Raw genomic sequence first — 14,319 nt, forward strand, 5'->3', positions numbered from 1 at the left:
CTCCGCGTCTAGCACATTCTCCGTAACTTCTGCCATCTCCAATGGTTCCCACCACCAAACATATCTTTCCTTCCCACCCCCCACAATTTTCTGCTTTCCACAGGGATCGCTCCCTATGCGACTCCCTTGTCCATTTGTCCCTTCCCTCTGATCTCCCTCCTGGCACTTGTCCTTGCAAGCGGAACAAGTGCTATACCTGCCCCTACACCTCTTCCCTCACCACCATTCAGGGCCCCAAACAGTTCTTCCAGGTGAGGCGACACTTCACATGTGAATCTATTGGAGTCAGATACTGCACCCAGTGCTCCAAATGTGGCCTCCAGTATATTGGTGAAACGTCACGTGGATTGGGAGACCGCTTCACCGAGCACCTATGCTCTGTCCACCAGAAGAAGTGGGATCTCATCCATTTTAATTCCACTTCCCATTCCAACATGTTAGTCCATGGCCCTGTCGACTGCCACAATGAGAATACACTCTGGTTGAAGGAATAATACCTTATATTTCATCTGGGTATCCTCCAATCTGATGTCATGAACATCAATTTCTCAAACTTCCAGTAATGCTCCCCCAACTTTCCTCCATGATTCCCTATTCTATTTCCCTCTCGCACCTTATCTCCTTGCCTGCCCATTGCCTCCCTCTTGTGCTCCTTGCCCTTTTCTTTTTTCCATGGCTTTCTGTCCTCTTCTATCAGACCCCCCCTTCCCCAGCCCTGTATCTCTTTCATTATTCAACGTCCCAGCTCTTTACTTCATTCCTCCCCCCTCCCGGTTTCACCTATCACTTATCACGTGTTTCTTCCTCCCCTCCCCATCTTCTTATCTGACTCCTCATCTTTTTTCATCCTGTCCTGATGAAGGGTCTTGGCCCATAACCTCATCTGTTTACTCTTTTCCATAGATGCTGCCTGGCCTGCTGAGTTCCTCCAGCATTTTGTGTGTATGGCTTGGATTTCCAGCATCTGCAGGTTTTCTTTTGTTTGTGACTGTCACCTTCCCGTCTGCTTGAGCCAGTCTGGACATTCTCCTCTGACTTCTCTCATTAACAAGGCGTTTCACCCACAGAATTGCTGCTCACTGGATTTTTTTGTTTCTCAAACCATGCCTGTTTGGTACTGGTTTGGGACCTGGCCCCTTCTGTGAAGTTTTGTCCTTCAGTGTTTACTCGATGGTACAACAAGCTGGACCAGGACTATAGTTTTGGGCCTGGGCAATATTATTTTTTTTCTTTGCGTCTGTATGTTTTTCTGAAATTGTAACAGTATGTGCTATCTGTGCTGCGTGCTGTTGCTAATGTGTTTTCCATCCTGGCACTGGAGGAACACTATTGCATTTGGCTATATTCATGCATTTTGAATGATAATTAAACTTGAACTTGAACTTATATCTGTGTCAACTATTGCTGATCAATCATTGCCTTTCCAAGTCTAGATTTATCTCAGCCCTCAGAATTTTGTGCAAGAGTTTCTCTAGCTCTGATGTCAGATTGACTGGCCCATTATCCTCACTGCTATACTTGAACAAAGGTACCACATTTGCTGTAGGGAAATAAATTTATATACTTCAATTAAAACAAAAAAAAAATCTCTAATTGACTGCTTGTTGCATTAGAGTAGAGAATATTTGAATTTCAAGAGAATTTTATTTCATTAATGTTGGATAAAATCTCTTTCAATTTAGCTAAAATGGGCAATTGCCATATTTACTGATAATATTAAATTATTGGAAATTACATACACAATCCTCATGCTTGATTTTTTTTGGGAAACATTGATCTCCAAGTGAGATATGAAGGAGATCTGAGGCATAAATATTTTTCCACAGAGAATGTCTGATATCTGGAGCCCACTGCCAGAGGAGGTAGTAATGGAGCCAGCTTCAATTACTACATTTAGACACATTTTTGAATGGCAGAATATGGACTTACTGCAGGCAAATGGGAGTAATGTGGATGGTCAGAGGTCAGCACAGATATGATGGGCTGAAGGGCTCACTTCTGTGCCATTGATATCTATGATTGCTATGATTAATCTCTGTTATTGTGACATCAGCGGCCAGTGCAAGAAGCTAATTTAAATTTGCTTAGAAATTCCTCCCTGATTGGGAGCATCACTTTTGGAGACAAAATATAACATGTTGACAGAACAATTTTTAAATCTTGGTTAGAGCCAGAAAATGGAAGCCGTCACCAACACAACTAAACTATGTATTGGAAAGGTTTACAAGGATACAGGCCGAGCACTGGCAAATGGAACTGGTGTGGAAGGAGCACCTTAGTTGACATGGACCAGTTGGGCTAAAGGGCCTGTTCTTTTGTCTTCCACACCATTTGTTTATTTTGTAACTTGTAGTACGAGGGTGATTGATAAGTTAGTGGCCTAAGGTAGAAGGAGTCAATTTTAGAAAACCTAGCACATTTATTTTTCAAGCAACACACAAAAAAGTTGCTGGTGAACACAGCAGGCCAGGCAGCATCTCAAGGAAGAGGTACAGTCGACGTTTTGGGCCGAGACTCTTTGTCAGGACTAACTGAAAGAAGAGATAGTAAGAGATTTGAAAGTGGGAGGGGGAGGGGGAGATCCGAACTGATAGGAGAAGACAGGAGGGGGAGGGATGGAGCCAAGAGCTGGACAGTTGATTGGCAAAAGGGATATGAGAGGATCATGGGACAGGAGGCCTAGGGAGAAAGAAAGGGGGAGGGGGAAAGCCCAGAGGATGGGCAAGGGGTATAGTCAGAGGGCAGAGCGTAGGTGTTCAGCGAAACGGTCTCCCAGTCTGCGTCGGGTCTCGCCAATATATAGAAGGCCGCATCGGGAGAACTGGATGCAGTATATCACCCCAGCCGACTCACAGGTGAAGTGTCGCCTCACCTGGAAGGACTGTTTGGGGCCCTGAATGGTAGTGAGGGAGGAAGTGTAGGGGCATGTGTAGCACTTGTTCCGCTTAAGTGCCGGGAGGGAGATCAGTGGGGAGGGATGGGGGGTAGGAGTGGACAAGGGAGTCCCATAGGGATCAAGCCCTGAGGAAAGCTGGGGGGGGGGGGAGATGTGCTCAGTGATGGGATCCCGTTGGAAGTGACGGAGAAGTTTGAAGAAAGTTTGAAGTTAATAACTCATCAGGGGTGATTGATAAGTTCGTGGTCTAAGGTAGAAGGAGATGAGTTATGAAGTTCAAATTTTCTGCATCGTCACTCAAAGAGTTGAACTGCATGTGCATGTAACGAGAACAGTATAACTCATCTCCTTCTATATTAGGCCACGAACTTATCAATCACCCCAGCTGTGGACACTTTCTGGAGGTCCAAGATCCGTATGCTCCACGACCGCTGGACTAAGTGTGTAAATGTAGGAGGGGACTATGTTGAAAAATAAATGTGCTCGGTTTTCTAAAATTGACTCCTTCTACCTTAGGCCACGAACTTATAAATCACCCCTCATAATTTCTATGTCTTGCTGCCACAAAGCACATATTCATGAGAGTAAACCTGATTCTGATTCTGTTCCTGTGCTGTTTGGCATTATGACATTACAATGGGGATATATAACTGTTTCTAACTCCCCCTCTGTCTGAACACTGACAATCACTGTGGCCACTCATCTGAGGAACTCTGTTTTCAATTAGGTTTGCACCAAAAATGAACCTGGTAAAATAGACGGACATAAATAGAAACAAAAGAAACCCTCTCATAATTGGGAGTGCTTACCATGATATCAAAGACTCTTAAACAAATTGCCTGCTTTTTGATTTAGACCCTTTATTATTTTTCTGGGTCAATGGTTGCAATAAACATCTACCACTGCTGATTGCTGAGTGTAAACACACTACAGTATTATTTATTGCCAACGAAGTTTGGAAATTACCTGTGACATTTGACTCCCTCTATAGAACACTTATTAGCAGGGAAAAAGGGGAATTATTTCCATTTTAATCACATTTGAAAGGTGTTAACAACAGTGACAGTAAAAACAAGTTATGTTTAATTCTTCCTGGAGAGAAGAGGAAGAAATTACGAAAGAGTAGGAGAAAGGTAATGAGAAAAAGAAGAGCAAGAGGTGAGAGACAGGGGGAGAACGTGGAGGGAGGGAGGGAAAGGAGAGGAAATGAAAAGAGAATGGCAGAAAGAGAGGAGGATGGTAGGAAGGGAGGATTTTAGGAAGGGAAGGTGGTGAGAGTGAAAGACAATGAGAGGAAAGGAGAAAGTGGGTGAATGTGAAAGAAGGGCTGGAAGTCAGAAAGAGAGAATGAGTGAGAGAAAGTGAAAACATAGGAGGAACACAAATTGAACTGTGACACCTACAAGATACCACAGTCTCTAAAATCTTGCTCAATGGCCCTGGAGAATCTAAGAGCTGTTTCCCAAATGTTTTTAGCACCTAATTAGTCACAAATTTCCTTGGAGATTGCAGGGCTGGGCAGCCCATTTTGAGTGAACTTTTAGAGGCCAGTATCCCACAACACACGAGCAACTGCATTGCTGGCTGCAAAACACGATCCACATATTGTTAAAAGTACCAAATACATACAAATCCTTCTGTTTATTTTTCTATTGATAAGTTCAAAATGTAATACAGAGTATGTAATATAGTACAGTAATACAGAAGCAACTTACTGAGAAGGTCAACCAATCTTCATCTGTATTCCTCCACAGATAAATGGTTGGCAGGCCAGGAGGACCAGGAAGTCCAGGGGCACCTTTCATGCCAGGACGTCCCATGACCCCTGGAACACCCTGAAATATATAAAGGAACGTCCATCAGATGCCAACTCATCTTGACATCAGTGTACACAGAATCCAAAATACAGGGTCGACTTTTCTAAGAAGTAGGCAATAAATATTACAAAAGATATTGGGTTTTATATGAAAACCATTTACATTTTGGCAGTAGTTTTAAATATTCAACAGATTATGTTCAGAGTTAAAGCAATAAATAATTAACCTTAAACTACAAACGTTTGTATATTAGGTACATTTTCAGTTGTAAAACAAAAGTCCCATCATCTCACGCAGACGGTAGAAGGAAGAGAAACTCTCTCCCTGCCATGAGCTTCCAGTGCCGCAAACTTGCCGATGCAGCACCCTGGAAGCACCCGACCACTGCCGACTCTTGAGTCTGTCCGAAAACTTCGAGCCTCCGACCAGCTCTCTGACGCCGAGCACTGAGCACCATCTCTGCTGAGCACTTCGACCCCGGCCCCGGCAACAGGCAATAGGCAAAGCCGAGGATTTGGGGCCTTCCCCTCCGGAGATTCTCGATCGCACAGTAGCAGTGGCAGCGAAGCGGGCATTTCAGAAGTTTCTCCAGATGTTCCTCTGTGCTTCTCACGTCTGTCTCCGTCAAATCAGAATTGTGCACGGTACCTATTTCACAAATACAATATCATTTCGGAGCGGCCGCGCGCTGCGTCGCGCCGCCATCTTCTCCTCCTCTCCTAAGACTACATTTCCAACATTTACTAAGCATCAGCAATGGGCAAGCATCACTGAAATAATGGGGGAATTTCAGTTCAGATGATTATCCACTATTGGGATCATGAAGTTCAACAGGAATGAACTAGATGAGGGACGAAAAGGTACAAGCGATAGTAGGGATGGGTAAGGAAGGGGCAGGGGAGCTGGAAGAGAAAATGAAGGAACCAGTGAATTGCCAGCGGTTTCGCACAGAACTACCTGCAATTCTCCAAAAAGGTGCCAACAGATCCAAGAAAGCTCCACGTAAATGCATGAATGTGTAAATCAGAATCAGGTTTATTATCACCGACGTGTCGTGAAATTTGTTAACTTAGCAACAGCAGTTCGATGCAATACATAACATAGAAGAAAAAAAAGTAAATAAATAAGTGAATCAATTACAGTATACGTATATTGAATAGATCAAAAATTGTGCAAAAAAACCAGAAATAATGTATATTTAAAAAGTGAGGTAGTGTTCAAGGGTTCAATGTCAATTTAGGATTTGGATGGCAGAGGGGAAGAAGCTGTTCCTGAATTGCTAAGTGCGTGCCTTCAGGCTTCTGTATCTCCTACCCAATGGTAACAGTGAGAAAAGGGCATGTCCTGGGTGCTGGAGGTCCTTAATAATGGACGCTGCCTTTCTGAGACACCACTGCTTGAAGATGTCCTGGGTACTTTGTAGGCTAGTACCCAAGATGGAGCTGACTAGATTTACAACCTTCTGCAGCTTCTTTCGGTCCTGTGCAGTAGCCCCTCCATACCAGACAGTGATGCAGCCTGTCAGAATGCTCTGCATGGTACAACTATAGAATTTTTTGAGTGTATTTGTTGACAAACAAAATCTCTTCAAACTCCTAATGAAGTATAGTCACTGTCTTGCTTTCTTTATAACTGCATCGATTTGTTGGGACCAGGTTAGCTCCTCAGAGATCTTGACACCCAAGAACTTGAAACTGCTCACTCTCTCCACTTCTGATCCCTCTATGAGGATTGGTATGTGTTCCTTCGTCTTACCCTTCCTAAAGTCCACGATCAGCTCTTTCATCTTACTGACGTTGAGTGCCAGGTTGTTGCTGTGACACCACTCCACTAGTTGGCGTATTTCATTCTTTTACGCCCTCTTGTCACCATCTGAGATTCTACCAACAATGGTTGTACCATCAGCAAATTTATAGATGGTGTTTGAGCTATATCTAGCCACACAGTCATGGGTATAGAGAGAGTAGAGCAGTGGGCTAAGCACACACCCCTGAGCTGCACCAGTGTTGATCGTCAGCGATGAAGAGATGTCAACCTCAATTCGCACAAGTTGTGGTCTACGGTTAGGAAGTTGAGGATCAAATTGCAGATGGAGTTACAGAGGCCCAGATTCTGAAACTTCTCAGTCAGGACTGTGGGAATGATAGTATTAAATGCTGAGCTATAATCAATGAACAGCATCCTGATGTATTGTCCAGGTGGTTTAAAGCCGTGTGGAGAGCCATTGAGATTGCACCTGCCGTTGACCTATTGTGGCGATAGGCAAGTTGCAATGGGACCAGGTCCTTGCTGAGGCAGGAGTTCAGTCTAGTCATGACCAACTTCTCAAAGTATTTCATCACTGTAGATGTGAGTGCCACCAGGTTACGGCCATTAAGGCAGCTTCTTAGGCACCAGTATAATTGCTGCCTTTTTGAAGCAAGTGGGAACATCCCCCCGTAGAAGTGAGAGGTTGAAAATGCTTCACTTCCTGGCAAATGTTCTTCAGAGGTTGTTCTCTGGCTGTGTCTGGTCCTGGAATCCCTGTGGAATACAGTGCCTGGGTCACGGTCACAATTCCACACCGTCCATAGTGGGGATCCCACCGGGAGAACCTGTAACCGGCCCAGGGATAGCATCACAGGGGTCAACAGCAGCTCCAAAGGGGCAAGGTTAAGATATAGTTCATTACATTCCTTTAGATAGATAGGTTATATAAATATAAATCTTTTCAATTATTTAATATTTTAAAATTAATTTTCTAGGTATTTTTTAATAACAGTTAACAGTTTCTGTATGTCAGGGCACAGAAAACAGGTCCTTCAGCCCATCTAGTCTACACTGTCCATCAATCACCCATTTACACTCACGTTACATTTGTCAGGAAACATAGAGGAGGTATGACCCAAAAAGCAGAGCAAAGGAGATGATTTGGCAGGAAACAATGCTTTACGTATACATCACAAAATTACAAGCCACGAGAGGCCACTAACCAAGAGAGAGCAGAAACTAAATGCAACAGGCCACAAGGCAAACTTTTAGCAGGAGAGTGAAGGCTAGGAACAAGTGGTTGAGGCTGGCTGGTTTGAAGAGTGAACAAGGTCTGTGGAAGAAAACTGGGGGTTAAATAGGCTGCAGGTAATGAGTATGGAACGAGCGGCATTTGAATCCTATTAGATGAGTGGGGACTGGGAGCTGCCTGCCAGACTATGGGTTGAGAGGTGTCAACAGGAGCAACCCTGACAGGACCCCTCCCCTCTGAAGGCTGGGACGATCTAGATGGGTCTGATGGAACTCATTGATGAACAATGGATCCAAGGTAAAACTGGACGGCACCCAAGACCGCTCCTCTGGGCTGTGCCCTTCCCAGTTGACCAGGCACGGCACACTCCATCCACGGAGATGTGAATCCATCTACTGGCCATCTACGTACACTGGACATGTTCCACTGCCCTCGGTTCCAGAGGTGCAGGCTCAGGTGGGTTGAGTGGCCCATAGACAACGGGCTTAAGGCAGAGCACATGGAAGGTGGGTGTGATCTTGAGAGACAATGGCAGCTGGAGAGGGCAAGTAACTGGATTCACGCGATGGGTGATCTTGAAGGGACCAATGAACCAGGGCAAGAACTTGTGGGAGTCGGTGTGCAAGGGCAGATCTTGGATAGACAGCCAGACACAGTCCCCAGGCCGGAGCAGTCTGGCTGGGCTCTGATGGGCATTGGTCATGGTACTGATTGGCAACTAGAATGGCCCCCCATGCCCTCCTGAAGCATTCCGGCAGTGGTGAATCAGGACCCTGGCAGAAGGGACCTCCAATATGGGCTCCTCCGCAGGAACAATGAGGGTTGGTAGCCATGAAGCATTTCTAGGGGTGATATACCTGCGGCTCGGAAGGCATGTAGATTGTGGGACAGCTTTTCCCAGGGCAGATACATCCATGTGGAAGAGTTCAAGGGGTTGAAGCATGGCAGAAACTTCTCCACCGGCCGATTGGCTCTTTCTAACCAACCACTGGTCTGCAGATGATAGCCAGTGGACAAACTCACTGAGATGTGGAGGAAGGAGTGGAAGGCTCACCAAAAGCAGCGGTCGAATTGTGAGTCTGGACCAAAAGAATGTCCTGAGGAAAACCGTAGAGGCAAACTACGTGTTGGAGAGCCAGGTCTGCCACCTCAAAAGCTGATGGAGGTTTGGAGAGGGAAATGAAGTGGGCAGCCTTGGAGAATCAGTCCACCACTGTCATGATCACTGTGGCAACATCGGAAGGTGGTAAACCCATAATGAAATCTATTGTGATATGGGACCTCAGCCGTCGAGGGACTGGTAGGGGCCGCAAGATCCCAGAGGCCTGCCTGTTAGAGGAAGTGGACAAGGTGCACTGAGGGTAGGCACCATTGAACTGATATACATCTGCGATCATGGTAGACCATCAGCGTCACTGTTCATGTGCCTGGATGGCCGGAGAGCGGTAAGGAGTGGGCCCACGAGTGTTTCAGCGTGCATGGCCACCAGCACGTACATGTGATTGTCATGCGTGTTGGCCAGAGCTGGTTCGTGCTGGTGGGTCTATCAGATCTGGTTCCCAAGGTCCCAGACGACAGGGGCAATGATCTGAGAGGGAGGAACGATGGGCTGAGGGTCAGTCTCTGTTTCATCCGGGTCAAACTGACGTGAGAGGATGTCCACCTTGCATTCTTAGAGCCAGGTCGGCTGGAGATGGTGAAATTCAATTGTTTGAAGAAGAGGACCCAGCAAGCCTAATATGGGTTGAGTTGAAGGTTCTCTTTTATGGATAAGAGATTCTAGCGGTCAGTGCAGATCAAAAACAGCTCAGTGTTCTTTCTATCAGCCAATGTCTCCATTTCTTCAAGGCCCACTTAATGGTGAGTAGCTCACTGTCTCCTATGCCATAAAAATGCTGTGTAGGGTTAAATTTGCATGAGAAGAATGCACAAGGTTGTGTCTTCCCAATCACTCCTCGCTGGGAGGAGATGGCTCTGGCGCACACATCAGATGCAACCATCTCTACCTCAAAAGATTTGGAGAGTATCAGATAGCTGAGAATAGAAGGCGTGGTGAAGCTTTTCTCGAGCTCTTCAAAATCGTGGTCACCTGGATATCTGTGAGGGAGGTGAGCGGAGCGGTAATCTGGCTGTAGCTTCTGATAAAACAGCGGTAAAACCTGGAGAAGGCTAAGACGCACCGTAGCGGTTTAAGGATGTGCGGTTGGGGCTATTCAGTGACATCCCTTGTTAAGCACAGAGTGAAAGGACTTAACCCATGAAGGAAATGACTGGCATGTCAAACGGCCATTTTTTTGAACTTGCAGTTCTGTTGGTTTTCAAGGTGATGCTAATGGACTAAATGGACGTGACAGACATGGTCTTAGGGTTCTTGGAGAAGATGAGGACGTCGTCAAAGTAGATGAACACATACCTGTGTAGCATATCTTGGAGAATCTTGTTAATGAAGGCTTGGAAAACGGCTGGACATTTGGAGAATCTGAATGGCATCACCAAGTATTTGCAGTGGCCAATGGATGTTAATATACCCTGTCGTCCACTCATCTCCCTGGCAGATGCAGATCACATTATACGCACTCCATACATCAAGTTTGGTGAAGATCTGGGCCCCATGGAGCGCTTTGAATGCACCATCCATGAAGGGGAGAGGGTGGCAGTTCTTAATGGTGATTTTGTTGAGTCAATGCAGGCAGTAAGACCCTCATTTATCTTTTAACAAAGGAGAATCCTGCTAGGGATTAGGGTGGGCAATGAAGGCATCCTGTAGCTGTTTTGGCAATGTAGTCATTCATGGTTTGGGTCTCAGGAGCAGAGAGGGAGAACAGACAGCCTCAGGTGGGGTGTTGTCCAGGAGGAGGTCGATTGCAGTCATGTGGTCTGCGTGGTGGCAGGGTACTGGCTTCCATTCTACTGAACGCGGTGGCCAAGCCGTGACATTCCTGTGGGAGTCTGGTAAGGTCGAGGGCTACCGCCGTCTCCATGGGTTTACGGGGTGAAGTCAACTGAGGTTGCAGGCAGTTGGTGCAGCACATGGGCCTCCAACTCAGCAATGAACAGGATGACCAGGTGAAGACAGGGTCATGAGTGGAGAGCAAGGATGAGTGGATTAGAGGATCGTTGGACGAGTTGATCAGGTGGCACACCATGGACTCATGGTGATCGCTGACATTCATGTGCACGTTCCGAATGCCCCAGACCCCAAGGGACATCTGTAATAGCCTTGATGTTAAAGGGATGAGTTAAGTTCAGTAGGGAGTCCAAACTCCGTACACAGGTTCTGAGTTGTCTGCTGCTGGAATCCACCAGAGCCCCCTGTTCATGTAGAGCCAACGGAGGCAGAGGGGGTGGGGGAGACTATGGTGCAGAAATGAGGGGCCAGGGTGGGCTTGCCAGACAGGAGGCCCCTCATCTCTACCTTGAAGATCCGTCCCAGACAAAATGGGCATTTGTTGCATTGGTGGTCGGCTGCTCTTCAGTAATCGCACAGGTTATTTCTCCACAGATGCTCGTGCTCTTGGCGGAGTTAAGGAAACTGTCTCTAACTACCTTGGTTCTGGAGGCATGGGTGATGAAGGACTTGCAACCTGAAATGTTTCTGGGAATGGAAGTGGGGTTCTGGCTGATGATCTACGGGGTCGTTCTGTAAGATGCTCGTCAACACGGAGGCCCAGAGTGATGAGGCTTTCAAGATCGATGAGCATCTCCTGGGTGGAGAGCTCGTCTTTCAAGCACTCCGAGAGGCTGCGATGTTAATGGACCAGCAGCACTTTCGTATTCCAGCTGCACCCTGCTGTGAGCATCCTGAATTCCTCGGTGTAATCCAGCACACAGCATGAACCTCGGCATACGTAAAGTATCAGATCCACTGGCTCCCATCTAGTCCCTAGATGGTCAAAAACACAGCGCATCTCAGCTGGTGAAATCTTCATGTCTGTAGCAAATGGTGGCTTTATTGTCCCAGTTAGCGTTGGCCAAGGTCAGAGCTCTCCCAGTCAAGATGAGAAAGGTGCTCTTGGCCCGGTCCTTAGAACACAGAGACGGCTGGAGCTTTAAGGAGAGGTGCGCTGTGACAGGTAGTTGCAACATTGGATCGGAGAGCCGTCAAAGCGTTCAAGCACAGGAATCCAAGGCCCAGAGGGAGGAAGTTGATTGGTGCGGAGTTGCTGCACTGAGGTAGATAGTTGGGTGAGAGTGGTGGACAGGTAGTCAATGGTTTCCTGCTCCTTCTGGATTGAGTGCTCATGTTGGTGGGTGACTTCCTTGAGGTAAACATACCCTGCTGGGCCAATCAATGGTTCACCCATTCTATCTGAAACTATAGAGGAGTCTTGACCTAAAATTAGAGCAGTGGAGATGGTTTAGACCATAAGACCATTGGTATAGGAGCAGAATTAGGCCACTCGACCCATCAAATCTGCTTGTCATTCCATTATGGCTGACTTATTATCCCTCTCTAACCCATTCTCCTGCCTTCTCTCCGTAACCTTCCTGACCAACCAAATTCCTATCAACCTCTACTTTGAATATACTCAATGACCTGGCCTCCACAGCCATTGTGGCAAGGAATCCCACAGATTCACCACACTTTGTCGAAAGAAATTCATTGTCATCTTTGTTCTGAATGGGCGTTCTTCTGTTCTGAGGCTGTGTCCTCTGGTCCTCAATTCACCCACTATAGGAAACATCCTCTCCACATCCACTCTGTTTAGGCCTTTTAATATTCAATAGGTTTCAAATCTTCCCTCATTCTTCTAAACACCAGTGAGTACAGGGCCCGAGCCAACAAACACTACTCATATCATTCCTAGAATCATTCTCATGAACCTCCCCTGAATCTTCTCCGATGCCAGTACATGCATTCTGGGTTAAGAGGCCCAAACTGCTCTCAATACTCCAAGTATCATCTGACCAGTGCCTTAGAAAACCTTAGCATTACATTCCTACTATTATATTCTAGTCCTCTTGAAATGAATGCTAACGTTGCATTTGCCTTCCTCATCACCAACTCAGCCTGCAAGTTAACCTTCAGGAAATCCTGCATAAGGACTCCCATGTCCATTTGCACCTCTGACTTTTGTATTTTTCCCCATTTAGAAAATAGACTTTGCAGTAAATGATACTTTATTAATAGAATGCAAAATAACAAGCCATGAAAGAACAGAAACTAAACACAACAGGCCACAAGATAAACTTTAGACAGAGAGAGCGAAGGTTAGGAACAAGTAGTTGAGGGTTTGATGAGTGAACAAGGTCTGTGGATGAAAACTGGGGTTAAATAGGCTGCAGGAGATGTCTGGAATGAGTGGTAGTTGAATGTTATTAGTCGGGCTGAGACTGCGGGTGGGGGGAGGGTACCTGCATGTGCAGGCTAGGATGTGTCAGCAAGAGCAGGCCTGACAACATGTTTCCCTCACATTTCCATCAACTGTCCCCTCATTTTACACTCACTCTCTCAGGGGAAGTTACAATACCAACCGACATGCTTTTGGGATGTGGAAGAAAACCAGAATATCAAGAAGAAATTACAGTCGAAGGAAGAGAATGTAAGACAGTTCTGGAGCCGAGCATTGAACCTGGGTTGCCGGGAAATGTGACGCAATGGGTCAGCTACTGTACTGCTTCCTGCTTTTAAGTTGTTTTGGAAACTTTAGCTCCGTCGGGCCTTTCCCCTGAACTCAGACGCAACTCCAAGCACAATTCAGTCTCTTCTCTCCAAGTCATGGTAAATACTACCTGTCCATTGACAACACTGCTCTGGTGGAAAATATTTGTGAATTTAATACCAAAAGCCTTAGGCAGCATGTTCTGTTTTTCTTACTTCCCCTGATGGGTTGCCATTTGTGTTTAAATATAATTTCATGAGAGATTGTTTCATTGTTCACAAGTTAACTTGGTACACAGGGGCTAAAGGGAACTAATTACTATGCTACAAAACTGCACATACAGATATTCCTCTATCACCAGCTCTGGATTAAAAACACCGATCAACTAGCTGGAGTTAGAAACTAAAATGCAAGGATACAGATATTTCACATAACCTTTCACGCTTTGACTAAACAAGAACGCATCAACCTCTGACTTAAATACACCCAATGACTTGTCCTTCACAGCTATCTGTGGCAACAAATTCCACAGATTCACCACCCTCTGGCTAAAGAAATTTCTGCTCATCTCTGTTCTAAAGGGACATCCTTCTATTCTGAGGCTGTGCCCCCGGTCCAAGACTCCTCCACTATTGGAAATAACCTCTCCAAGTCACCTCTATTGAGACCTCTCAATATTCCAGTCCTGATGAAGGTCTCAGCCCAAAATGTCAACTGGTTATCTCTTTCCATAGATGCTGCCTGGTCTGCTTATTTCTTCCGGCATTTTGTGTGTGTTGCCTCTCAATATCTGAAAGGTTTCGATGACATCTGCCTTTATTCTTCTAAACTCCAGAGAGTACAGGCCAGAGATTTCAAACACCCCTTATAAATTAACCTGTCATTCCCGGGATCATTTTTGGGAACTTATTCTGAACTCGCTCCAATGCCAGCACACCCTTTCTCAGATAGGATGTCCAAAACTGGTTGCAATACTTCAATTGCAGTCTGATTAATGCCTTA

At 45.9% G+C, this 14,319-nt stretch overlaps 2 protein-coding genes across 2 annotated transcripts in view; both read right to left on the minus strand.

Moving 5' to 3' along the window:
- LOC134359715 (collagen alpha-1(IX) chain-like) overlaps nucleotides 1–4,725 on the minus strand; it is a 120,135-nt gene extending 115,410 nt beyond the window's left edge. Inside the window, exon 1 of the mRNA XM_063073233.1 lies at nucleotides 4,612–4,725. Within this exon, the coding sequence (XP_062929303.1) occupies nucleotides 4,612–4,716 (105 nt within the window). The 5' untranslated portion in view covers nucleotides 4,717–4,725. The remainder of the gene's footprint in view (nucleotides 1–4,611) is intronic.
- A 5,820-nt stretch (nucleotides 4,726–10,545) lies between these two features.
- The window catches only part of LOC134359716 (uncharacterized), a 205,621-nt gene continuing 201,847 nt past the window's right edge, over nucleotides 10,546–14,319 (minus strand). The window contains exon 7 of the mRNA XM_063073234.1: nucleotides 10,546–10,923. Within this exon, the coding sequence (XP_062929304.1) occupies nucleotides 10,546–10,923 (378 nt within the window). The remainder of the gene's footprint in view (nucleotides 10,924–14,319) is intronic.

The sequence above is a fragment of the Mobula hypostoma genome, chromosome 21, assembly GCF_963921235.1.
Source record: "Mobula hypostoma chromosome 21, sMobHyp1.1, whole genome shotgun sequence".
In the NCBI taxonomy this organism is placed as follows: domain Eukaryota; kingdom Metazoa; phylum Chordata; class Chondrichthyes; order Myliobatiformes; family Myliobatidae; genus Mobula; species Mobula hypostoma.